This window comes from Amaranthus tricolor, chromosome 13 (assembly GCF_026212465.1).
Source record: "Amaranthus tricolor cultivar Red isolate AtriRed21 chromosome 13, ASM2621246v1, whole genome shotgun sequence".
Taxonomy (NCBI): domain Eukaryota; kingdom Viridiplantae; phylum Streptophyta; class Magnoliopsida; order Caryophyllales; family Amaranthaceae; genus Amaranthus; species Amaranthus tricolor.
This window is the reverse complement of record NC_080059.1, coordinates 10353332-10380323: the sequence shown is the minus strand read 5'-3', so window position 1 is coordinate 10380323 and position 26992 is coordinate 10353332. Positions and strand designations below refer to the sequence as shown.

Here is a 26992-nt window from a genome sequence, read left to right as displayed (position 1 = left end):
ATTTGTAATCTAAGGTTAATAGATCAAACCCAAATTTGAACTATTATTTTTAGTAGACTAATAAATTTAATTTATACTATAATGTCACTAATATTTAACTTTCACATCCTATTTTTAGTGTGTGTGCTTATAAGTTTGCTATCTTGATTTTAATAGTGTTTTTTTTTTTTTTGTAGACTTAGAAGATAAATATATGAAGTCAAAAACGGTTAGTTTTTTTTTCAAAAGGGGTAATTATAAAGAAGTTTCAACTCTATTTGTTAAATATAATTTTTGCTATGATGCAAGTTTATTTCAGTCTATATGATTTTAGAATTTTCATAGTTTAACTAATTTTTATATAATTTGCTAGTATATCGACAATTTAGCCCACCAAACTCAAAATCATGGCTTCGCCCTTGAAAATGAGTGATTAAGATGAATTGAGAATAAATTTGTGGATAAGATCAAAAGAAATAAAGTAAAAACATTGCTAAAAAATATGCAAAATCAATAAAACAAACTAAAATAAAAAGGTATTACAAAACAAGTAGGATTAGGAGAGTAATACAAAAGGTGAAAAAGAAAATTGCCTATGTTAACCCAATTAATATAATCCAAATTAAGGATTTGGGTCAAGAATCCATCTGTGTAGCACGTGTTCTGATCTACTACAAATTTCAAAAAGCCAAATTGCCTTTGTTACAACTTAAAATTAGATGCGTGATTAGTAGTTTTGAAGCTAATAAATTCATAAAATATTCATTAATAAATCAACCTTTACTTTATATTATTTATTGTTAAATAAAGTCACCTATTATGTATTTTTTGCTAAAAATAAACTCATTTTTTATTTTTAACCATCTTCAAAGCTTCTTTGTAAGTAAGAATTAAAAATAAATAAGAGGTGAGTTTACTTTCAACAATTATATCGAATAAGTGATTTTATTTAAAAATAAACAATAGTTAGATTTATTTTTAAAGGATCCAACATTGATTGATTTATTTTTAACAATTTTCTCTTTAATCTTATATCATCAATTCCACCAAAATATAGTTATATACTTATATATGGCATATTGGGACTAGAATGAAGCTACAGCGAGGATTGGTGCTCAAACCTTGTTTTGCGCTTTATCATCATTGTCATACTTAGTGTAATTCCGCTCATCAGAACTATGATTAAGATTTGAGGAGAAATGAAATACGATAATCTCTATCTATAAAGGAGGTTGCATTTAAAGAGTATCTTGGCTCAAGAAAGACTCATACAACATAATTTGCTTTTAGTAGGATATATTTAGCGACATTTAATTTAACTGTCGTTATTTCAAATTTGTAATAGTATGTGGAAGATTTAGTAATAATTATTAGACCCTTTTAGCAATATAATAAAAAATCATACTAAAACATTTTGCGACATAGGATCTAGTGACATTTCTCACAAATGCCACTAAACTATAAAAACAGCAACATATGCCACTAAAAACCAAATAAAGTGTCGTCAAATTACTTTATAGTGTAACTTAAAATAAAAACAAATAATTATTACACTAAAAGAATTATTGGCATTTTTTTAAATGCCACTAAATTCAATGTCGCAAAAAGTTAAATTGGTTATAATGCCACAAAATAGAGAGATTTCTACAATAAGGAAAAAAAAAGGGAAAATTAAACACATAAGTGTGAATCTTATAACACAAGCTAAACCATTAAAATAAAAAAATAAATGAATTAAAAGAGGCGTAAAATCGCATAAGACTTGCGCTTCCTTTCCCTGATTCTTTTCTTGCTTGACCAACTTACTAACCTCAACTGTCTTAATCTTTTCCAAGTGTCTTGGGGTATTGGTGGATTCGCATGAGTTTGAAGATATAGAAGTATTAGATAGGCAAATAATTGTTGAATATTTGGTCAATTGAAAGTATTAATTGAAAAAGACAGTTGTTATAGTATTATTTGGTAAAAGTGTTTGGTAATTAGGTTTTTTATTGGCTTTTTTATTGATTTTTGTCTTCTTAATTGATCAAACAACCAAAAAAGTATTTGATAAATGTTTTTTAAGTTAGATGAAAATTTAGTTATTGAGCTAAAACCAAAAGGATACTTATAGTAGCTCTTGTCATTGGCTTTCGGTTTTTGACTTACTTTTTCTCTAACGAACAGCCAACAACCAGTAAATAATTTTTACTGTATTTCCTTTACAACAGATTTAAACAACTTGCAGGTTAAAAAATTATCTTATTAACCAATACTTTCAGATAATCAAACCAACTAACGGTTTCAGCCAACAACTTTAGTTAGCAGTTATTTGCCAAACAAGTTTTGTTTGTTGGTTTTTGGTTGTTAATTAGAGAAAAAATATATCAAAAAATCAAATAACTATCATGAGCTTCTGTTTGATATTGGCTTAAAAACAAGTTTTTCAGCTGACTTAAAAGATATTTAGCAAAATAAAATATATGGATGAAAATTTCAAAATTTTGATTAGAGTATTTCCATAAAAAAATTATAGCAGAATAAAAATGAAGATTAAAATAAAAGTTGTAGCAAATGTAGCGGATAAACAAACTCTAACATCGCTCTTATCATCTTATGGCATACTCTCTCCATTCCAAAATTGTTTCCATTATCCATTTTTTGGTCATTTTATTTTATTTTTTAATAAACAATATTTCTATTTATATCATTAATGTTGGATATAATTAATCCGTTTATTCTCGTTTAATACTTTTTAATAATTATGGTTCCCACATGTTTTTTATTAACTTTATTTTAAACTTTTTTATATTGTTTATAGTTTTTACATGCTTTCCACAGATTTTTTTAAAGATTTTTTACATAATGATCCAATGTGTACAAAAATTATAAAAAATTAATATTATAAAAGGATACAACTAGACGATTCAAATAAAATATTGTTTGACTATATTTTCCCTACATATTAATCTTAATATAAAAATACTAGTATATAAGCCCGTGCAATGTACGGATGTGTAAGTATATTAATACATATAAATCAATTTCTAAGTGATGCAAGTATATATTGTCAATCTAAATTCATCAAGTTTGGATAAAATGTAATATAAATATAAACAAAAAATAATAATGTGAAATTGTGATAAATTCTAAGGTGAAGTTATTAGAAAAACATATTGTTGAGTTCACAGAAAATAATACTCTCTCCAAACCAATTTAGTTGGCCTATTTTCTTATTTAGCAAAGTCTTTTTAGTTGTCTCATTTCTATTTTTGTCAATTTTTTTTTACCTAAATATCCTTAGTTCACACAAGTAATTACGAATATACCCCCATATACCTTACTTACCCAACTACCCTTTACTACTTACCCTTTACTATTTACCCTTTTTAATGGACCCCACACCATCCTTAATAACCGTGTCCAAACAAATGAGACATCTAAATTGGTTCGGAGGGAGTAAAATGGTTTACATGAACTAATTATGTACTATATCTAATTCTCAATGGAAAAAATGAATATGTGCTAATAATGAAAAAATTATTTAATTATGAAAGATTCTTCTGCTATTAACAATGAAAATTTTAAGTTAAGCTTGCAAGAGGCGTTTTTTTAAAAAGCAATTTATCATTATACAATATAATAAAAAGACTGGAAAATTCCACTTGTCATCTTTATAGAACCCCATTACATAGAAATATTTAATTGGTCTTGGATTATGTAGCAAATAAAATTAATCAACATGTTATTTTTATCCCTCCTAAAATTTAATATTATAACAAAGTTTTCATTCTATTGTATGATGATGATATAATGATATGATGGTAAATCTACGGTATATAATAAATTCAAATTAATTATTTGTCTAATATAGCTAAATCTAAGTTGGAACCATTCAGTTTATTATGTTTTTAAAATGGTAATACTCGATTTAATTTAAATTTTAGGAGAGCTAAAAATGACATGTTGATTAATTCTATTTGCTACGTAATTCAAGATCAACCAATAAAATATTTTCATCTAATGGAGCTTTATAAAAATAACATGTGGAATTTTTCAGTCTTTTTATTATATTGTATAATAAAATGAACTTAAAATATGGATAGTAACTATAACACTAATATAATAGTACCTATAAGTATAACACTAATATAATACTTCTAAAGTATTATGAAGTAATATCAAAGTGTTTGCAAAATATTGAGAACATGAACTAGTACTAATATAGTGATGTGTCAGATTGGATTTTCTTGACTATGAGTCTATGAAAATTGAAAAGTGAAGTTCCACCAATACAAACAAGCACAATTAATGAAGTTGAATGATAATGATACTTCCTATGTTGTGTTTCCTGGTTTATTAGCATTATTTATTTTTCTCTCATTATTTACTTATTAATTTTAATTTTATTTTATTTTTAATGTATAAGTTAAAAATAGTCATTTGGAATCTATTCATTTCATTATAATGATTATTCATATCAATTTTTTTAAATTTTAATTAAGTACAATTAGAGATATTAAAAATTAAGATATTGTCGTAGAAAATTTGTAAATTAATTAATGGGTTGAATAGAAGGTAGTAACATTATTTGCTTTCAAAAGCTAATACATAATTGAGTGAAATGATGTAATTTTAATGGGATAGAGGAAGTATACAAGAATTTTGCTTAATAATCGAGAAATAATTATTTTTGTGTTAAAATGAGTAAACAACATTATAATCAATAAAGAGATGAGCGTAAAAGTTAATGTTGTATGATGAAGGAAAAAGAGGTGCAAAATAAATATTTTATATTTTGTTGGTTAAAATAATACTCCATATAAGAACTATTTTAAAACAATTAAATAAAAATGTAACACTCCTTTCATATTATGTTGCATTAAATTTGCTAGATTTGAATTTTTACGCGATCAAATACATTATTTTGATAATTTATATATTGAATTATACATAACTAAAAATTATAAGAAGCGAATATCATGAAAAATATGAGATTAGACGATTCAAACAAGATCATACTTGACTATATTTTTTCTTAAATATTAACCGCAATATAAAATTATAAAATAAGCTTGAACAATAAATGGTATCAATAAGTGTAAGGTAGTAAGTGTTTGAAAATCACCTATAAAAGAAAGACAATCTATATCATAGATAGAAAATCTTAATCAATCAATGTGATACATGACAAAAAAAAAACATAATAAAATAAGTAAACACTAAATAGTAAATTACAATTTGAAAAATGTCACCCGATCAATTTCTTCTACATGAGTGTGACGGTTATTAGCCTAGAGTTGCTCAATATCATAGATGTACTAAATGTCTAAATCTGATTTTCTTGATTGAATCAATGGGGTATTTTGCACGTGGAAATGAGAATTTTTGAGATTTTATATGAGATTTTTAAGACGAGACTTTGATAATAAAAAGTCTTATTCCTTATTTATTATGTTAGATGAGATTTTATATGTGAAAAAAATTTATTTGAAAAAGCTAGAAAAAAAAAAAAGTCTCACCCTAAAATACCACCCACCTCCAAAACATTTATCAGAACTTTCTTATTTTGAGTCCCATCCCCTATTTTCATAAACTTATACTTTAATTTGAAATAAATTCTCATTCCCTCTCTCGAATCCGTGCCAAACACCCTAGAATACTTTTTGTTGTCTACTTTTGCACTACTGGTTCTTCCTTTGAAGTCTTCTTCCATTTGTATTAAAAAACCAATCATATAAAATTTACTGTTGCAAAACAATGGCTACTTCAAGCACTAAAACTAAAAAAGAAGTTGCAATTCGTATTTCACCTCAAACAAATGAGCAATCTCCCAAAATGGGTCCTCAAAATGATGAATTTGAATCGAAACCCACAAATTATTTTTCTCAATCTCCTGAAAGTTTCAATTCTAATCCAATTCCAAGCCCTAATAAACCCCCTCTATACCCAACCCCAGATTCCCCTTTAAGAAAGAGACAATCATTTAAGAATAGAACTAGATTTGGTGAACCTTCACTTCCTCTTGATTCTCAATCCTTGGAACAAATTGCAAATTCCCCTAGATTTTCAACCCAATCTTCTTTCAAAGAGAAAACTCCAAAGGAAGCTTCTAGAAGGTCAAACATGGAAGAAGGAAAAGAGAAGGAGAAAAAGAAAGAAAACCCAGATGAGAATGAGATTTACAGAAGAGTAACTTCTCAATTAAGTGCTAGAAAAAGTTGGAAAATGACCATAAAATTACTACTTGAATTTCTTGTTTTTTTGTCCATTTTAAGCTGTTTGATTTGTAGTTTAACAATTGAAAGTTTTAAGGGCAAAAAGTTTTGTGAGTTAGAACTATGGAAATGGTTTGCCCTTTTATTAGTAGTCTTTTCTGGGTTATTGGTTTCAGGATGGTTTGTGCATTTAATTGTGTTTTTAATTGAATGGAAATTCCTTTTAAAGAAAAATGTTGTCTATTTTACTCATGGGCTACAAACCAATGTTCAAGTTTTCTTATGGATTTCTGTTGTTATTATTACATGGGTTGTTTTGTTTAAACATGATTCAAAAAATGCCCCAAATATGAGCAAAAAAATGAAGAATTTACTTGATTTCATGACTTGGACTATTGCTACATTACTTATAGGTTCATTTTTATGGCTAGTTAAGACTACATTGATCAAAATATTAGCCTCATCTTTTCACTTGAATAGGTTTTTTGATAGGATTCAAGAGGCTGTTTTTCATCATTATGTGCTCCAAACACTATCAGGAAGTCCTTTAGTTGAGATGGGTAGGAATCTTAGTAGGGAGGAAAGCCAATTAAGCCATGATACTCAAGTTAGTTTTAGGGAACATATGGGTGATCATACTGAGAATAAGGTTGTTGATTGGGGAAAATTGCACCAAATGAAGAAGGAAAAGGTTCCTTCTTGGACTATGAAATTGTTGGTTGATGTGATCTCGAATTCGGGTTTGTCTACAATGTCTAGTATTCTTAATCAAGATGTTGTTGAAGGAGGAGTTGAGTTGGATGATGATGAAATTAGTTGTGAAGAGGAGGCTATTGCAACTGCTGTTAGGATTTTCTACAATGTGATTGGTGATAAGATTGAATTGTAAGATTGTGTTTTGTTTGTTTTTGATTGCAAAATTGGTTATGGAAGCTTGTTGTTCATGTAGATTATTGTGTTCTAACTCATATTTTGTGTTTTAGGTACATAGATAAATGTGATCTCCATAGGTTCATGATTTGGGAAGAGGTGTCTTTGATTTATCCAAATTTTGATGTCAATGAAAAAGGGCAAGTTGATTTGAAAGCTTTTTCTAAATGGGTGGTAAGATTGGTTTCTCTTTTTCTTAATTATAGACGTTTTCATTAGAGCTATCAGATTGGTTTTAGGTAAGTTGTTTTGGGTCTGGTCAAAAAGTGGGTATTGGGTTCATATCGATTTTTACATCAATGTAAATCTATTTTTAAAGTTGGGTCAACGTTAGATTTAGTTATACCCGATGGAATCTGTTTTAAACACCTCTGCACAGTATAAAACCTTGTCCTTGTGACAGTCTCAAATCTTGATAGCAAACGTCATATGCAACATTTTTACACTAATCTTCTAATCCATGGGTGTTCATGGATTGAAAGTGTGCTATATTTGTAACTAAATATCAGTGCTATATTGCTATTGTTTTACTGTCACATGATTCACTAATTTTCTTGCAAATTGAATAAAAAAGAGAATTATGATTGATTTTGGGCTATTTTGAGCGAATTACAAATTCAAAAAGTGAATTAACTGGCAAATTATATTACACTTTTTCCTTTTGCAGGTTAAAGTTTATAAAGATCGGCAAGCACTTAAACACGCTTTGAACGACAACAAAACTGCTGTAGATGAGTTCAACAAGCTACTGAATGCAATCCTGATCATTATAATCATAATCCTATGGCTTCTTCTGACTGAAATTGTTACTACAAAAATTCTTCTGTTCTTCTCTTCTCAACTACTTGTAGCAGTTTTTGTGTTTGGAAACACTTGCAAGACCATTTTTGAAGCAATTATATTTGTTTTCGTTATGCATCCATTCGATGTGGGTGATCGATGTGTCATTGATGGATCATTGGTAATTCCTTTCGCTATGTGATAAATTTAAGCTTGTACACAAGAACCACAAAAAAAAAAAAATTGACCGCACACAAATCTGATGAGGTTTCATTCTAAAATTAATTGGTAACTAAAAGATTAACCCATCAAATTTGTATGTTATAGTCAACCTCTCGCTAATTTTTCAATGTGATACATATGGATTATTTTTCCAACACGATGATTAGTTTAACTCAATTTCATTTGATTTTGAATCAGATGATCGTTGAAGAAATGAATATCTTAACAACCGTATTTTTGAAAATCGACAAAGAAAAGGTATATTATCCCAACGCAGTTTTAGCCACGAAAGCAATTGGAAACTATTACCGGAGTCCAGATCAAGGCGATAGTTTAGAGTTTGGAATCGATTATAAAACCCCATTGCCAAAGATCGGAGAGCTAAAAGAACGAATAAAACAGTAAGTTAACTAGAATATAGTTGCTATTACAACCTCTTCAATTGATTGTGTTGTTGAATAGATCGTATTGGTTTTTTGTTAACTGGCAGGTACGTAGAAAAAACGCCTCACTATTGGCACCCAGATCATAGTTTGGTTGTCAAAGAGATCGAGAACGTAAATAAGATGAAAATGGCTCTGTTTTTCACTCATACAATGAACTTCCAAGACGTTGTTGCAAAGGGCCAGCGAAAAACCGAGTTTGTGTTGGAGTTGAAGAAAATATTTGATGATTTAGAAATCTCATATCATCTACTGCCCCAGGAGATTCATATTGCAAAAATGCCCTGATTTGTCTGATTTTTACAAGTAAGGGATCTTCAATTTTGCTCTTTGTTTCTTCTTTTAGGTCTTAAATTTCTTTGTTTTGCTTGCCTGTCCGAAGTTTCGGTAAATAACGGTGATTTGTGAAGTTCAAACATCATCCTTATGCGGTAAAATTTAATAGGGTGAAAGTTTTATGATTTTAATTTACCTTTTTGAATTTGTTTATTTATTTAATTTTTTTTCTTTTTGTGGTGATTTACATATCAGTTATCAGGTTATTGATTGGTAATTATTACACTGTTTTGTGTTGTTTAAAATAAACCAGCCAAAAAGCCAACAAAATTTTACAAATATAGTGGTACAATTGTAGGATTCCTGTTTGTTTTGAAAATTTTGTAACGGCAGCCAAGGCAAGCCAAAAATATAATATATTATAGAAGTAGTATATTTTGGTGCTTAGTCATGTAATCTTTATGTCCTTATAGAATAACACCATTTGAAAAAATGTGAAACCTTTTGAAATAAATGGTATTATTTTATATTTTTATATTTTATATTTTATATTTTATAAGTACAGAGACTATTATATACTTTGGTTATTATTACTTGAACTCTAACCATGTTTTTTATTGTTCATCAATTTATGGTATTTTACAAATATAGTTATGTGAAATCTTGTTTTATTCGTCTTATCACATATTTTCATAGTATTAAATTTTTATAATTTTTAGTTATTTATAACTCTATTTATAAACAATGTGACAAACGCATTAGACTGCATAAAAATTATTTTGGTGAAAGTAAAAAAAAGTAAGTAGTTTCTATCGAAAGATACTTGTATGTAGGATCACAGACTATATGTGTATTTGTGGTACTGAATTGCTGATGTAAAGTTATTTTATGCTTCTTTGTCACTATCGTTCATTCTCACTTGGAAATTTAGAGTTGATTTGAAAAAGCTCATATAGAAAATAATGAAAATTATGAATTAGTCTAATAATTAAAATTTTTCTCTCTTACATTTATGTCACATGCTCAATTCCTTTTTATAAAAGATATATTCTTTTTTATTATAAACCTATTATGTTTCATATTTTTTCATTTATATTTTCTCCTAATTTTTCGTTTTGTTAATCAAAACACGAAATTACTGTAAGGAAATTATTCTGCTAATCAAAATGTGAGATTATTGTACGGAAATTAAAAAAAAAACTATGATAGAAACCCGTATAATGTACGAACTTTTGAATACGTTAATACGTGAAAATTATTACTAATGTCAAGATCAATTAGGCAATACAAAGAGTAATCATTGTATATCACAAATTCAAATCATAAATAAGCTGAATTTCAACCTGCATATGAAGTGGTTATTTATTTTTATATAGTTGGCCTTATTAAATTAAAGTCGTCTCACGGTGAGTTAAGAATTAGTGTTTTTAAAATATTGTAATTAGACAATAAAAATGATGTAAGTAGACATTTAAAAAATTAAAATTAGGCATTAAAAATACGATAAGTATTCATTAAGGATAATGTAAGTAGGCATTAAGAATATGGTCAGTAGACATTAATCTATAATAGGTTGAGCTTGAGATACGTCTCTCAAATATATGGTCTCTCAAGAGAGTAGCTGATTATATATTAAAGAAAAATTACATATATTAATTTAACATTTCTTTAAATTTTTACAATAGTTCCTACACAAATTCTTGTAGAAAACGGTCAAGAACAATAACGATTACAGTAATTGTTGTAACAACCTCTCTCGTATGAGACCTCAATGTGAGACTATTCCATATAAAAGGTCTAAAAGTTTTTATTATTGGGCTATTTAAGCCAAGTATGAGAAATGTTTCCAGTACAAATTAAACTGACAATATGATTATTTATATCTAATGAAACTGTTAACATTGTCACAAGTTTTATAAAAATACGTTAACGTTTTTGTGAAAATTTGAAAAAAATAAGTCTTTTTAATAATTTTAGTCAAAAAAAAGCTTCGTTCAAACTTATTTTCCAAAATAAGCGTCCTTGACTCCAAAGTTAGGCTTAGTGTATACTCGTTGTTACTAACAGCAAAATAAAGGAAATGGTCAAAATTTAGTCAAGTGTGAAGTCGTTGTTACTGACAGCGAACAGCAGCAAACCTGGTCAAACCAGGTCAAACATTTGTTCGCTGTTAGTAACAGCGAACAAAGGCTTGACTTGGTTTGACCAAGTTTGCTTCTGTTCGTAGTTACTAACAGCGAACAAATGTTTGACTTTTATTGAATGATTTAAATTAGCCGTTGTAAAATTGAAAAATAGTCGTTATGAAGTTGAAATAGCCATTGTTATTATGTTCTATAAATAATTCCATCATTTCTCTACTTCATTGTATCCAAACTCCATCATTCTTGTTCTAGTTAATCGATTTTGAAGGTAACATAAAGTATTATGTTAGTATTACTCTTAATTTTATAAGTGTTAATATTATTTTTGAATGTTTACTTATGTTACTATATCATATGTGTTCCGTAGATGTCACAGGAGCATTCTATTGAAGAGCTTTATGATTGCGGTTATGAAGTTGAGATTAATACAGATTGGAGCGACATCGATCCTGGCCGTGATTTTGTTGCTTGTCCATTCTACTTGGTTGAAGGATTATGTTGCATATACTTTAGATGGATTGCTCCGGAGGGTACCAAATGACAGAGATAATTAATAATACGGCTTGAAAAAGAAAAATAAGAGCTTAAAGATGAGATATTTAATCTCAAGAGACAAATAGTGATATGTCACATAGGAAAGAAGAGACTGAAAGGATTATGAGAAAATTTAAGAAGCAATCTTAATTAGCGGCGATGGTTTAACTTAACGAATGAACTATGTAATTTGATATGGATTCGTTGAACATGAATGAAATTGTGTTGAATCTTCGAGAGCATTTTCCCTATTTGAATATGATTGTCTGTTTGATTTTGATTAAATTCATACTTAATTCTTGGCGGAATGATTCATAGTCGAAAACTCTAAGTAATTAACATCATTTCATTCATAATAAACATGTGATAATATGATAAACATATACACATCTACATATATATTGCAAAATATACACAACAGTCCACATGTTACAAATATTTAATATATACAAAACGTTACTAATATTTAATATATAAAAACAGTATACTAATGCTAATCGTCCTCCTGTACCCTCTCTAACTGTGACGGTTTATGAAGCCTCCTACGATAGTAAGAGGCGGTCACATGACGCTCGGGTAGGGGAGGTGATTGATACAAGGATGATCCAGCACCCTGTGAGGACCCGGCACCATAGTCGAGGCACGTTAAGTCTACCTCCCAAGACCTCCGAGAGTTGTCCTCAACGTGTTCATCTAAAGGGGGAACTAGTGCATAAGGTGTAGGAGCAACGATTGTTGGAATGTTACCTAGGATCATGTCATTAGTTAGAGCCTCCTCATCAACACCCACATCGTCCTCAGAAGAAGCTTCAACGAATTCATTACTCTCATTATTAACATCATCCTATGGCTCATTTGTATCTTCTAAGTTAATCGTATCATCATTTAAGACTTGAAGTTCAAGTTGATTGGGTTCATTAGAAGAGAAGAGGAAGATGGCATAATAGGATTTTGGGTTTCTTGGGTAGAGAAAGGCGTAGGAGAAGGAGCAGAAGAAGTACATTCAGGACTGCATTTGTTTCCACAACGTTGACATCTTGATTCCCTAAGGGTACATCTTCTACATATAACTCTAAAGAAGGAATAAAGGTAGACTTTGAATACTCCCACATTGCATCTATAGCCTCCTCATACTCAACCGAAAGAGCTAACAATTCTCCACTCATATTGTATTTAAAACTTACATTAACAGTACTTCTTGTTGTGTCAATGTCAATCTTAGAGCATATAAGATGTTTAAATTCATTCAAATTCATGTTTGAGTTGCATGCAAACAGTTTATGTTTTCCCCCAACATACTTAACATTGCTACTACTTGATCGACTTGAACCATTCCAAAAACATACAACAGTCACACGAAATGAAGCCATTTCTACAACAATACGTACAAAATCAACATCAAGTTCATAAGAAATCAAGTACATTGTTCAACAACACTCACAACTAGAGTTCACAACATTCATAACAACATTTAAAAACAAGGAACATTCATTATTGACTGCACATATATATATATATATATATATATATATATATATATATATATATATATATATATATATATATATATATATATATATATATATATATATATATATATATATATATATATATATATATATATATATATATATATAATGTACAAATTTAGGATTTGCATTCAAACATTCTCTATATTAAATTCAAAAATTTTCTACATTAAATTCATGCACAAACAACCTCATTATGAAGATCATCGCAAATAACAACTACATTTGACATATTTATAGAGTTTAAGTGTAAATGACCACTATAAATGACATACTTTTTAAAAACAAAAAAAACTAAAAAATTTATAATAAAAGGTACCTTAATAAGTTGTAGATTACCAAGAAGTAGTAATTTGCAAGTTTATGAACCTGCATCTATGTGAAAGTTGATGAAGAAATATAAAAACTAAATTTTCGAAAAAGGAAAAAGAACAAAAAAATTAATACCTAAAGTGAATGTAGAAACATAACAGAACTAATTAGTAGTAGAAACTTGGAATTTGATGAGATTAATTGAAGGATTGAAGTTGATTTTAATGGTGCAAAGAAGAGGGAGATTTTCGTGGGTTAGGGCGCTAAAACGAAGTTACGTGAGATGAGGAAGGAGGAAGAAGACTGCTGATATTTAGGGCAGCAAAAGGTCGCTGTTACTAGCAGTGAATTTAAAGTTGACTAGTCAACACCATATGTCGCTGTTAGTAACAGCGACTTTAACCTTGACTAAATTTTTGACCATTTCTTTATACTCGCTGTTAATCACAACAATTATGTACCAAGCCTAGCTTTGGGGCCAAAGACGCTTATTTTGGGAACAAAGTTTGGCCAAAGCTTATTTTTTGACTAAAGTTATTAAAAAGTCTTATTTTTTTCAAATTTTTCGATTTTGTTTTGTATTCAAGGCCCAATATTAATTGAGTCTCATATATGGTCAAAGAAATCCTATGACTGGTCAAGCCTAAGAGAGATGTACTCAATGAAATGTTCAAGCTTAGTTTCAGGTTATGTTTCAGTCTGTTTCATTAGTCATTAATTCGTATATTAAATTCGGCCAGTTTCGATATTTGTATAGAAACAACAGTTGTAAATAACATAATAAAGTAAGATTTCCCATCTTATCTCTACAAGTCTTCCTACTTTCACATTCAAATATATTCTCCAATTAATTTAAGCATCAGAAGAGCTTTTTCGAGTGTCGCTCCCAAATTAGTAGCCTTTATTCGTTTTATAGGTTTATTTGAAGATTTTCAACCACCTTTGAGGCTTTGACCATCTACAATCACATTCAACTCCAAGGAATTGGATTCGCTATCCTATACTTTGACACGTAGACGTTTATAATTGAACATAGGATAGACATTACATATTCCCATTTAATACAAATTGTAACTAAGTCACTCGAAACAAATTTTATGTTTTCTAATTTCAACAATCTATTCAACCCTACTCCCTCCGCCCTACAACATCAACCTTTACTACAAATAAATGTTTTGGGAATTTGAACAATTAGGAGAAAAAAATAATATTTTGTGAGGATGCGAAAAAAAGTATATAAATGAAATAAAAATAACAATTGAATGTGTCAATAAGGATAACATAAGAGCATGAGTTATGGTGATAGATTGTACTGCCTCTATTCCATTGTACTTGTTACTAGAGTGATATTTTTTCACACAATATGTCACACGTATTTCAGAATAGAGGCATGTATATTATAATTTAAAATTAATGAACTAATTTTTGTTAATTAATGAATATAAGCATATATATATTATACTTGGACCCAAACGACACTTGACTACTTTGAGTACCGATGTTGAACCATCACCGACGCTTTCACTATTCTATTCTTTCTCATTCCCATTGATGCTCCAGGAAGAATATCAACCAAAAATGGCGAAGCAGAAAATGTTACTTCTTACTCTTCTTTCTCTTCTCTTTTCAGCGTCTGCTACTCAGACTCAAAGTAAGCTCTTTCATTCTTCATTCTTGATTGAAATTTTGATCTTTCAAATTGATTGCATTTTAGTTGTTTCGTACCTATATGTACTGAAAATGCCGACTGATTTTTCTGAACTGTGGTTTACTATTTTAGATCTGGAATCTTTTTGTTATTATTTGATAATTTTTGTAGTGTTAATTTTACTTTTGCTTTAATTGTGGGAACTATTGATCTATTTTTAGGATCTGCTTAGTCCTTGGTGCTTACAATTTTTGTATGAATTAGGGTAACTTATCAGATTTACTACTTCCTTTTCTCATAATTACTCATTTGTATAAAAAAAGTAGTTAATAGTTTTATCATATTGTAATGTTCCAAAACTTGAGAATGTTTGTTACCGTAAAATGTGGTTATCTGATAACAGGAAAGGAAACCTGCATTTAAGGGGGATGAAAATTTTAGTGGCCTTAATTTGCATTTATTGCCAACTGATTGCAAATGAATCCTAATAAATTTTTTTTGTTAGTTTAGTTTGGATTCAGGGTAATACAAGCTTGCATCATGAACTAAAACAAAGGAGTGTTCATAAGATTTGAATCAATTTGGGGATATATAAACCTTGAAATTTTGCATAAAATCTGGATTTGGTTGTATCTTTGTATTTTCTTGGTGATTGGAGTACAGACAAAAATAGGATTTCATAGGAAAATGAATTCTGCTAGTTTTTTATTATTAAGATTTTTGTTATTTAAAATTATGATATAATTTGAGTGAAAAAAGAAATCATAGAATACTTTTAAGAAGTATAGAGATATAAGAGATAGATGTGAAAATTTGATTCTTTGGGTGTAGAGGAAATATGGCAACATTGGTGCCTATTTATATGTACTCATCATCGTGATGGTGGCAGTGATCGTGTTCGTATTTTAATTTTTGATGGTGTCCTTGTGTGCAAAAATTTTTAGCATTATCGAGTCGGATACTAACACCAGATAGGTAACATAGGACTCTTCTTGGATTGTGACGGGTGTCAACTGCTGACACCGCAAGTAGTTGTGCAATGGGTTTCAATGACTGCAACCCAACATTTAAACTTGCCATGGATTGGCAAGAGCAAATTGACATTAGGTAGGCCTACTTGGATATGGCGTCGAAGAAGATGAGTAAGTGGGCAGACAAACCTAGATGCCAAGGGACTTTCAAGTGATGGTGAAGTTGCTTCTATTACAGCACAAGGCCTCCTGCAAGGCGATCAGGACCCTGTTTGCAAGTATAACTGTATAAGGGGCCATTCACGATCTTGTTGGGTATCATGTCGACTTGAGCTTTCCTGAAATGCTTTTGATCCATTCAGTGTTCCATTTAGCATGTTGAAGGCTTGAAGCCATACCATGCTGACCCAACTAGGGGAGAGTCGCATTGTGGGAGCAATTGTGATATGTATGATTAAGACGTCGACGAATTGATTATGACTGAGTTGTAAGAGAAAGGGACATTTAAAGTTTCAAGGGTCAATCGGAAACTACCTCTTTGTCGTCACTAACAAGAGTAAGGTCGCGTACGTCGGACCCTCCCAAACCCCGCCTATCCAAGTAGCATTAGCGTAATGGAAAATATGTTGACAATCAATGTTGACTGAAGTTGATCACTAGTTTGAGAACCTTTGCAGGAACATCTTGAAAAGCATTTAAGTTTCAACATCGATTGCTCACCATTAAAAATGCTCAAAATTAATCTGAGACGAACACCTGAATATCCATTAGTCAACTTAAGAAAGCATAAGTTGGATATCACCATTCTAAATTTTTATCTTCACAACTCTTCATGGAGATTCTAGGTTATTCTTCGAATTCAAACAACAGCTATATTTAGCTAATCAATGTCAGTTCTATCGCTCACAGCATGAAGATTAGTTATCAATTTCAAGCACCTTATCCGATCTGCCTTTCCCTTTGCTGTGATAATTTGAGAGGCAGAAATCTTTTTGTTTTGTGATTGAAGTAGGCTTACTTTCAGTGTTTCCACATTGTGTTTCTTTTCGGTCATTCTTATTCTGATTTGAAACACAAATTATTGCAGGCAAAGTCACGAATAACCCAGGTGACCAGCTTGTGGCTATACTGAACGATAACAGAACTGCACACCATTCAACATCCCTCTACAGCAACCCTGGTTTGGGTTGCATCGCTTTGCAATACATAAAAGCATATGAAGGCAATTGTGATGCGGTAGGTGGACCCAAAGCCAAGAAGCCCGAGGATTCTGCTTTCGCTGAGACATTTGCCCCCAATTGCAATGTGGAGCCCACAACCCTGACCCAAATCACAGGGCGCTTTTTGGGCTGCCAATCTGAATATCTCAAGCCCGATAGAGCATTCTCAGAGTTACTAATCAAAGACGATAAAAGCCTGAACATTCTTTACAGTAAAAACCATACTGAAGTTGGGGCTGCAGTAAGTGGGTCCGATGGTGGGGCACCATATTTTTGGTGTGTGCTCTTCAGCAACGGAAAATCTAACAGTAGCTTCGTTCTTGAGGGTGGTGTAGCTAAGGTGAGTAGACCGGGTTGTTTCAGTGGCGCCAATGATGATTGTAGCAGCGCAGAAAGTTTACATTCCAGCCTTGTGTTTTATTGTGTTCTAGCAGTAATGGTTCTAATCGGGTTTTCTTTTGGTCTATGATAGGAATTCTCTCAAGGTCATTTCTATCCATTTTACGTTTCTTTTTTTCTTCGTAATTTTTTTGTTCGTTCTTGATTGAGTTCATTTTTTGTTGTAAAATGAAATTGTTCTGCACACCCCTTCATGTAATGGGGTAGAATGAGGGAAGTAGAAAAGAAGCTTGTACTGTTATGTTACCTAAGAAATATATTTGTACCATTGTTAATCAACATAGGAAGCAATCTGTTTTTGACCTATTTTTTCTCTAATAAACAACTAACAATTAAGTTTTACCAAACATCTTAATAACAACCGACGGTTTAGACAGATGAATAATTTCAGATGGTCAAACAGCCAAAAATCATTTGCCAAAAATCTTTCTGGTTGTTATATGGCACTTTTCATGATGAAGTTGATCATGACAAAAATCTAGCCTATTTTGAGGTTCTTTAACTCAGTTTGATCCCTACTAACACACTTTGGACTTTTCATTTACTAATATGATTGCAACTACATGATGAAGATTAATTGAATCAAACAGTGCTTAACAGACATACAAAGGACTAATAAAAACTACCAAAAACATATAGAATGGAGAACCAAAATGAAGAATGAGATCTCCATCTTTGTAATATCATGATTTACACTTTAAAACTAGAATAAGAATAGTGAGAATAAGAAGAATCCCACCAGACGAACCTCCGACTCTGTGAATCCAGTTTGGATCAAACCGGTTTTGATCCATGTAGCTGGAGATAATAATGGCGAGGATGACGATCAAGAGCAGGATGGGAAGGAGTAACGACAAATTGAACGCTTCATCTTCTTCGAGTTCAGTCGATGATTGTTGATCAATATAAAGAGGAGATATCACAGCCAGTATGGTAAAGATGATAGCTAGAAGCCTCTCATATGAAGATTGGTGACTTCTCCTGATATCAATGGAAGAGTCCATTATTAGAAATGCTGCTGCTTTGCTTTGATTCTGTCTTTGCTGTTCTTGTTTGAAAGCCACTACTATTTGAGTTTGAGAATATATGCTTTTGTTACATTGATCTTATGTGGTGATATATTATAATGGGTATCTTCAATAGTAGACTATATTTTTGGAAATTGCCTTGTTAATTGCTACTACCTTTTATTCAGCATAGGTGTTTTATTTGACTTTTGATACTATTCATTAATTATTTTTAAGTTGTATTATATTCTTAATCTATAAGTTATAACATAGTCATATGAAATCATATTTCATTTGTCTTAATACAAAGAATATAAACTTATTATAAGTATTAATTATGCACAATTATAGGTATTCATGATAGATATAGTGCATTAACAAATATGTCATGAATAAGAGGGAGTATTTACTTAAATTTCCTAATTGTTCATATTGTAATTGTTTTATTACTTACTTACCCCTTCCTTTACAAATTTATTGATACACATTTTCTTTTGAATCAGTTTGGTTAATCATAAATTATGATCTTTTTTTTTGATTTATGTTGATTTATATAGTCAACCTCATATAGTCATAGTTAGGATAAAAGCTTTAATGTTTTTCTTTCTTAAATCTTAAAATTAAAATTGCGTTTATTATTTATACCATATATATTGTCCAATCTTTATTGCAATTTAATAGTTGAACACATACTCTAAATAAAACATGCCCAAATCCTATATATCTATTGATAGGGGCAAAGACAACATAATAACAAAATAACAATATCAAATTTTAAATCCCAAATGATTGAATAGGCTAAATAAATTAATTGATTAATCGTTTATATGAACTGTCATACTTCATTTATTGTAATTTGTTACCATTTTAACCTATAAATATAAATCCTTTATTTTTTTTTTCTTCATTCCTTATCAACTATCTTTAATCTTTCTCGTGTTAAATTTCAATTTTCTATGTTTTTTACGACTTTACCCCTTTGTCAATAAGGCCATGGAGAGTAATTTTTTCACTTTGAGGCACAGGCAGGATGAAGTGATTTTACTATCCTGAATGTTGAAAACTACCTTGGTAGTGACTTCATGAAACATTCTATAGGTGTTCATTGCACTTATATAAATCCACATCTTTTTTTTTCCTCCAAGGCCTTCTTGCTATTTCTATGCTCAATACAAGGGTGCTCCATTTAAAAAAAAAATTTATATAACTATTATATTTAGTATGCTGGATTGAATTACTATATTTTTAAAAACTCAATAAAATATCATCAGATAACTTTTTGAAAAAAAATGATAAATAAAATATTTACTAACAATTTTTCCTTTAATTTTATATTAAAATTTAAGAGTTATAAAGATATTGTACGAGCTTAACCAGAGTGATCGAGGTCAAATTCAATCGGTTACATAAACTTGGCCTCAAGTCTCGTGGGCCATGATGCATCACCATTCACCACCATTAGCCTTTGGCCCTCTACTAGGTCATATGTATGAAGTCTAAGAGGCTAGAGCTAGTGAAAACATCTACAACATAGCTTTTCATTGGAGGAATCCTTCTAGAAGATTATATTCTTCAGAGCTTATTCAAGAAGTTAGCACTCAACAAAGGAGGCTTCATACTTTAGAATCAGATTCCTGCCTACACTATCTAGAACCTCCATAGTGTCACCTACCATTGTTTTGAAACTGAAGACCTAGAATTGTTAGAGTTCCCGTCATAGTTAAAATCCTGAGTCTGCCACTTAGTATTGTATCAGAGCACAAACCGAAAACAGTTCAATCGACAGAGCTGAAAGACTAACACAGCTAAAATAAGCAGAAAGAAATAGTAGTTACAGATAATAGAGGTGTTTAACGTAGCGGGTCAACCCAACGGGTCAAGGGTCGAGTCACATTTTAACGGGCCATTAGCAAGTCGGGATATCCGGGCTCATAATATACAGAAAAAATAACTAGAAATTTAATCATACAACAAACAGTAATTAGAATATAATTTCACAACAAGCTACTCAAGATCAGAGACAGATTCTGAGTACCATATAAAACATGCATTAATTAGGAGCATCATAAGTAATCGATCTCTTACTACGAAGTCTTCTCTGCCATTTTCTCTGTGACATGGTAAGATCCGATAATCCAGGCTGTGGTGATCCTTCATTTTTTACCGTGACTGGGGGAAGTTCAGCAGGAAGTGCAGCAGCTGCACTTGTAAAAGCATTCAGAACAAGGAATGCTAATATAGGCGACAAATCCAAGGTTCCTCCGAGCGGTGGGATTATGCCGCGAAATATGTTCAAGTAGGGGTCACACAAGGTGCTGAGAACATGAAGTTGTCGTTATCAGATGCACAATGTTTGTTTATCGGGTTTTTGAAAAATTCTACAAAATCAGGAAATTATACAAACGTACCTTAGGGGACTAACAACTTGAGGTGGAGCGTTTGGGAACCATGTCAAAACAAGCCTGACAACTAACAATGAGTTGTAGATATTCAGGAAATTCATGATGCCATTTCCGACTACAATGCCTGCGACTGAATCACCAGGTAAAACAGCTGCGAAGTTCTGACTTGACAGGAAGTTTTGACTCCTTTGATTTCTACAATGAACCTGAAACAAAAACTTTATTTGTTCATTTACTAAATACAGAATCTGTAGATGATTGGTGCCGGTTAGTTGGTGTCGAAATTCTCACCCCAAGCCAAACGACCACAAAACCAAGGTAAAACACTTCTATAGATGCCAAAATGGGTCAAAAATGACCAAAACTTGAAAAACAATCCAAATCTCCAACTAGAAAGCTGATTAGGCACGGAAAAAAATGCTAAAATACCACACCAAAAACCCATCCCCTGCACCCAATTTGACAATAACTTCACCATGGTACCAAATTTCCATCAGTTTTATCCTTCCTGTAGATATCAGAAAGGTTGCATCTTGCACAGTAGAATGCTTCTATTGTTTTTCTTTTCAATTTAAGAATAGTTTTGTGAGAAAATATGTAGCATTATTTAGATCAAAAGTAGGACTTGTGGATGCCAATAATGGAAAGCATGTTGCTTCAGTATTTAGAAAAATCTTTGGTAATGTGGGAATTTACAGCTTGTTTGGCTGGATAGGAAGTAGAGAAAGGAAGGAGGGAGATGAAATAATGAAGTTGCTTCGTTTGACCAACAAATGGAGAGAGGGGGAAGTTGAAGGGATGGCTTCATAATCTAATCTTTCCAAAAATTGAGAAATTTGGAAGAAAGATCACTCTTACCCATCCCCATTCTTTCCTTCCTAATTGGTTATCCAAACAAGTTGCCATTGAATGGTCAAAAACATATCAGAAACCATCTACACTGGCCAATCATTTGTTCTTCGTATAGTTCACAATTAACTTTCAGAGACGAAGTTCGGTAAAAACATGCTGAAACCCAAATGACTATCTAATAGCTATTTCATGTGTCCATGACTCGATTCTTTGCAAACTCGTTATTCCTTCTACCAATACTTTATATTATTATTTTCCATTTTTATAAGTAAATTCTCCTTTGACTAATGTATGTTACAGTTTAGTATAATAAATCTCTTTCTACAAAGTAGTTTGGATTGATTTATTATAATAGAGGTGCTTAGTTGCTTACCTAAAATATTTTGCATAAATCTCTTTCTACAAAGTAGTTTGGATTGATTTATTATGTATATTTCCCTATGAGGCGAAAGAGTAGCTCGGGTTCTGATTTTCGAAAACCTTACAGTGGATCATATTCCCAGCTTAGTACTCTAGTTCAGCAAATCTCTATAGTATTGCGTTGACCTTAAATGAATACTGGAATTTCTAAAATTAGTAAGAACAAATTTCCAGCTTTTTACATGGAGAGAAAATAGAGATATAACTATATAAGTTCACAAGTAATGATGATTACAATGTAGAACGAGCATGATGATTTCCACATCAATGCACTAGAAACATCATGATCTATATTCATTCTCATACCGACATACCCTTCAACAATGTAAATCTACACCTTGTTTAATACAAAATTACTTCTTAGCCTAACTACTTTTACCAATAGCCAAAAGAAAAGTATTATATTGGATAATATCGGCAAATGTAAGATAACATTAACATATACTAGTACTTCGGAACCAACAACTAGCAGGTTTTCATCTAAATGGTTGGTTGTTTAAATATGTGGATGACATAGAAAGACATTGTTATGCTCACTAATTACATTATTTATGCCCTAATTTAGTTTGTGTTTTTGCTAGGTTTTAGTCATTCACCATTTTTTCCCATGGAATTACGCGCTTTTTGGGTGTTGTGTGTTTTGGCATGTCTTTGTAGATATTCGCCTATCCTCCAAGGCCCAAGCCTTCACGAGCAGTATGGCGGAAGCCCTCTAAACCCTCGGAAACCTAAGAGTTGAAGAAACAAGTAACAAGTAGAGGAAGACAGAAGAGAAAATAAGTCGACCAGACCTTTGTTCGACCCACTCGGGCTTGCCAGCCCCACCATTTAGGTAACATCCTACCAAGGCCACTCCAAAGTTCAACGTAAGCAAGAAGCTTTTGGCCCAAGCCACTTGGATGGGTTGGCCAGAGCCACTCGTGCAAGTTCTCTTTAACCAAAGCAGCAACAACAAGCAAGCATCAAATTTAGCCAAGCACTTTGGGCGGTCCCCATTTCAATTATTTTTCAAGCCAATGTCCTAAAGTAGCCCAAACCACTCGTGCAACCTTGCCTGACTTGATCAGGAGAAAGCTCAATACAACTATTTTTTATTTGATTTCCCGACTTTCATTTTCCATTTAATTCTTTCCATTTAAGAGAGTTTTTTGAGACTTTAGGCATAGATTTCATGTCCACTTTAACTTAGCCTTGATTAGGAGTTAGATTAAGGTTTGATGAGCAACTCCTTTCCCCCATTTTAGTATAAATATTTACTATTGTCCCTCTATGTAATTAGTTCTCTTCAACCTTCTGCTAGAGAAGCTCATTAGGTTAGAAAGCTCTTACTCTCACTTAGTTTAATATATTGTATTTGCACTTTAATTTTAAAATTATTTAATTTTTAATGTTTCCTCAAAATTTATTTCTATAATACTCTCTTTAAGCTTCTTTATGATGCTTTCTCTTTATTGCTTTCATTCATTGTTTTGCTCTTCCATTCTTTTTTGTTCATGATTTTATTTACCTTCATGTTCTTCTTTTGATTTCTTTTCTGATTTTGTTCTCATTAATCTAATGTTTTTATTAGTCTGGTTAATCTTTCCCTTTTTATTGTTAATTTTCTTTCTTATTTTCTTTGTTATTTTCTCTTATTTTTGTGTTGGTTTAAATATTGATTTTATTAGTAGATTTGTGTATGATTTTGTTGAAAGATCTGTATCATGTTTTCTGAGAGAATAATCATGTGTGAGTATTGTCTCTAATTAGGATTTACTTTTAAGTTTTCTCCCAAACCCATATTCCATGGCCAAGGTCCAAGTTTTTTCACTGAATCGACTCGAGAGGTGATTTAATGACACAATGATTTCTGAGAGGTATAGTTGGGTTAGCATTGGCGTGAGGGCGAGGATCAATCCTGAAGTTAATGTATCTTGATCAACCTTGGCTTATGGGTTTAATAGGAGTTTAGGTTAAGTTGTCCTTAAGTGTTGCTCAAGAGGAATCCCTTGAGATGTATCTAGTGAACCTTGAAAGGGATAACAACATAGATATTAAGGGGATGTCAAGAGTTGACCTTTAGCCCCAACTTAAGCCTAGTGATTAGTGGACCTCTACAAGAAAGGTTAGAAAACCTTATTGGATGTGAGTCCTCCCAATTATGTAGGCTAAATTAGGTGTGGAAGTATTGGTTGTTTGAAGTTGCATTGGAGAGATAAATCCTGGTTACTAATAGAGCATATAATATATTCTGGACTACAACCCTTTTTAGTTAAGTTGGTTTCTTAATATGCTATCAGAAGATTAGTTCTTAACTATGAGAAGTGCTCTCGTGTAAGGGATATAATCGAGTATATAATATATTCTCGAACTACAAATATATTCTGAAACTTAAACCATCAATTTAAGCTTTTTAGTTGGGCAGGTTCTTTGATATTTAAGGTACTTTTATTTCATTTGTTGCTTTACTTAGTTGTAGACCTAGTCTTTTCAATCCTATCCATCTATCCCTTTGTCCTAACAAACCCTGTGCGGTTGGGCACCCAAAACCACCCCTGCTTTTAGAAAAGCCACCAATAAAAATCACTCGATCAATCAAATGAGTAAAAGAACATCCACACACAAACATAAACAACCAAGAAAAATCAAGCATAAACTAAAATACCCAAAATACAACAGTTACAGTTACAGTTACCTGAGAGAAGTTGTGGAGGTGAGAAGAAAAGGAAAGTAGCTTGCTGAGAAAGGGATTCTGGGTAGCAGAAAAATGAAGGGATTGAAGACATTTCTCCAAAGTTGATGAAATTGATTTTTGTAAATTGTGAAGAACTTCAACGGAAACAGTTGAAATGGGTTTGAAGAAGAATTGATGGGGACTAAAAGGAGGTGCTATCACTGGAAACATTGTTAATGGATATGGAAGCTCGCATTTGGCGGTCTTCTCAGTTGTAGCAGTTGAAGCCATTTTTGTTTGGAACTTGATTTCAGAATTTCAGATGGATAGCCTTGAGCCTACAATATTGTTTAGTCCCTAGATTTTTTGTATTGTTCGGATAGGGGTCGCCTCCGCGGAAGGTCTAACGACAAGTATTCCACTATAATCCCACGGTTCTAAGTTCTCCTATAAATATTTACGAAAATTAAGAAAAATATAATAATTAAAAAAATTAATGTATTATTTTATCGAATACATAAAAAATAAATATTATGAACATTTGAAAATATTAAAAAGAAAGTCGTAAAAAGTATGTAGGTCGTAGGGATCATAAGCAATATGAAAATTTTAAAAGTTAGTGGAAGATATGTGATGACGCATTATTATAATATTAAGGGAAATTTCACGTGGTAGCATTGAACTTTCATTAAATGCTAGTGGTAGCATTTTTGTGAGTTTTTCCACATAGTAGCATCCATTTTACGCCTTATCTAACTGTCGTAGCATTTTCCGTTAAATAATTGTCAATTTCCGTTTAATTCACCATTTTGACGTTTCTATCCTTATTAAGTGTTTGTTGTTGTCTTTATAATTTGCCCTAAATCATTTTTATACTATCAAATGTTTAATTTACCATTTTGACGTTTAATTCATCAACGCACTCAAATGTTGTAAAAATTTTGTTTTAATTCATCAACGCTCTCAAATGTTGTAACAACCAATACTTAATAAGGGTAGAAATGTTAAAATGGTGAATTAAATGAAAATTAACAAGAATTTAATGGAAAATGCTACGGCAGTTAGATAAAGCATAAATTGGATGTTATTATATGGAAAAATCTCACAAAAAGTGCTATTACTAGCGTTTCATGAAAGTTCGATAGTGCATTTTCCCTAATATTAAAATGAAGATGAAAAAAATTTAATTTTATTTAAAAGTTGTGATATAAATAGAAAGATTTTTTATAGAAACATCAAGTATAACATCCCAAAATGGCAAATAATGAGAGCTTTAAGGAACTCAAGGAGTAATTCCTCTAGTTTTAATTAGTTCTACATTCAGTTTTTCACAGTTCAATGTAGAATTTTGATATTTAATATATTTAGTTATATACATCATGATTAAAAATACTACTTCCTTCGTTTTCTTTGTTCTTCCCATTTATTTTTTGGAAAATATATGATAAAAGTATACATTAGAACTAACCAATAGAGATTTCATATTGGTATATTTTATCTTCTATATATCTCTCAAAAAACTTGGTTAAATTTCTCAAGTGGATTATTCAAATTCAAAATAAGAAGAATATTAGAGACAAAGGCAATAAAAAATCAATATCATGAAAATATAAATTGAAATAATCAAATAAAATCTTAGCAATCGGGAGTGTCAGGTTTATAGTTAAGTTAAAATTCATATGAGACCAAAGAAAAAAATGTTTTGTCTTTGTATAATAAATAATGAAAATAGAATAAGAATGGTAGTTGAAAAGGAATATAAATGTACAAATTTAATTGTAATATTTCTTTATATATATGTTTAATAACGTAATGTGGAATTAAGACAGTTATAACTCTTATCGCTTCTTATATATTAGTAATAAGATGTGACCGCACACTAATATGAATTGTACATTGACCTCATAGTGCGAGCCCCCGAATTATCATACACTACACATTTAAATTTAAGCAATTATATATTTATGCTCTGATTTTTGATTTTGGCCATATAATATATTGTTTTGATCGGTAGATGCTGAATGTTAATTGTAAATATAATATGAGAAAAATTACTTATTGAGAGATATTCCTA

At 31.0% G+C, this 26992-nt stretch overlaps 4 protein-coding genes across 4 annotated transcripts; 2 read left to right on the top strand and 2 right to left on the bottom strand.

Moving 5' to 3' along the window:
* Positions 1-5490: 5490 nt before the first annotated feature.
* LOC130797762 (mechanosensitive ion channel protein 10-like) lies at positions 5491-11785 on the top strand. Its single transcript, XM_057660505.1, has 6 exons — positions 5491-7061; positions 7160-7280; positions 7774-8067; positions 8307-8509; positions 8599-8857; positions 11339-11785. Exons 1-5 carry the CDS (start codon positions 5719-5721, stop codon positions 8837-8839), a joined length of 2202 nt encoding a protein of 733 aa, XP_057516488.1. The 5' UTR covers positions 5491-5718; the 3' UTR covers positions 8840-8857; positions 11339-11785.
* Positions 11786-14653: 2868 nt separating this feature from the next.
* LOC130797760 (uncharacterized) lies at positions 14654-18135 on the top strand. The gene is made up of 2 exons (XM_057660503.1): positions 14654-14997; positions 17053-18135. Exons 1-2 carry the CDS (start codon positions 14898-14900, stop codon positions 17652-17654), a joined length of 702 nt encoding a protein of 233 aa, XP_057516486.1. The 5' UTR covers positions 14654-14897; the 3' UTR covers positions 17655-18135.
* A 132-nt stretch (positions 18136-18267) lies between these two features.
* LOC130797761 (uncharacterized) lies at positions 18268-18588 on the bottom strand. The gene has a single exon (XM_057660504.1). The coding sequence runs from the start codon at positions 18586-18588 to the stop codon at positions 18268-18270; it is 321 nt and encodes a 106-aa protein (XP_057516487.1).
* Positions 18589-20505: 1917 nt separating this feature from the next.
* LOC130797759 (ylmG homolog protein 2, chloroplastic) lies at positions 20506-25361 on the bottom strand. The gene is made up of 3 exons (XM_057660502.1): positions 24940-25361; positions 21000-21199; positions 20506-20906 (listed from the first exon to the last, which is right to left on the bottom strand). Exons 1-3 carry the CDS (start codon positions 25207-25209, stop codon positions 20642-20644), a joined length of 735 nt encoding a protein of 244 aa, XP_057516485.1. The 5' UTR covers positions 25210-25361; the 3' UTR covers positions 20506-20641.
* Between the last annotated feature and the right edge of the window lie 1631 nt (positions 25362-26992).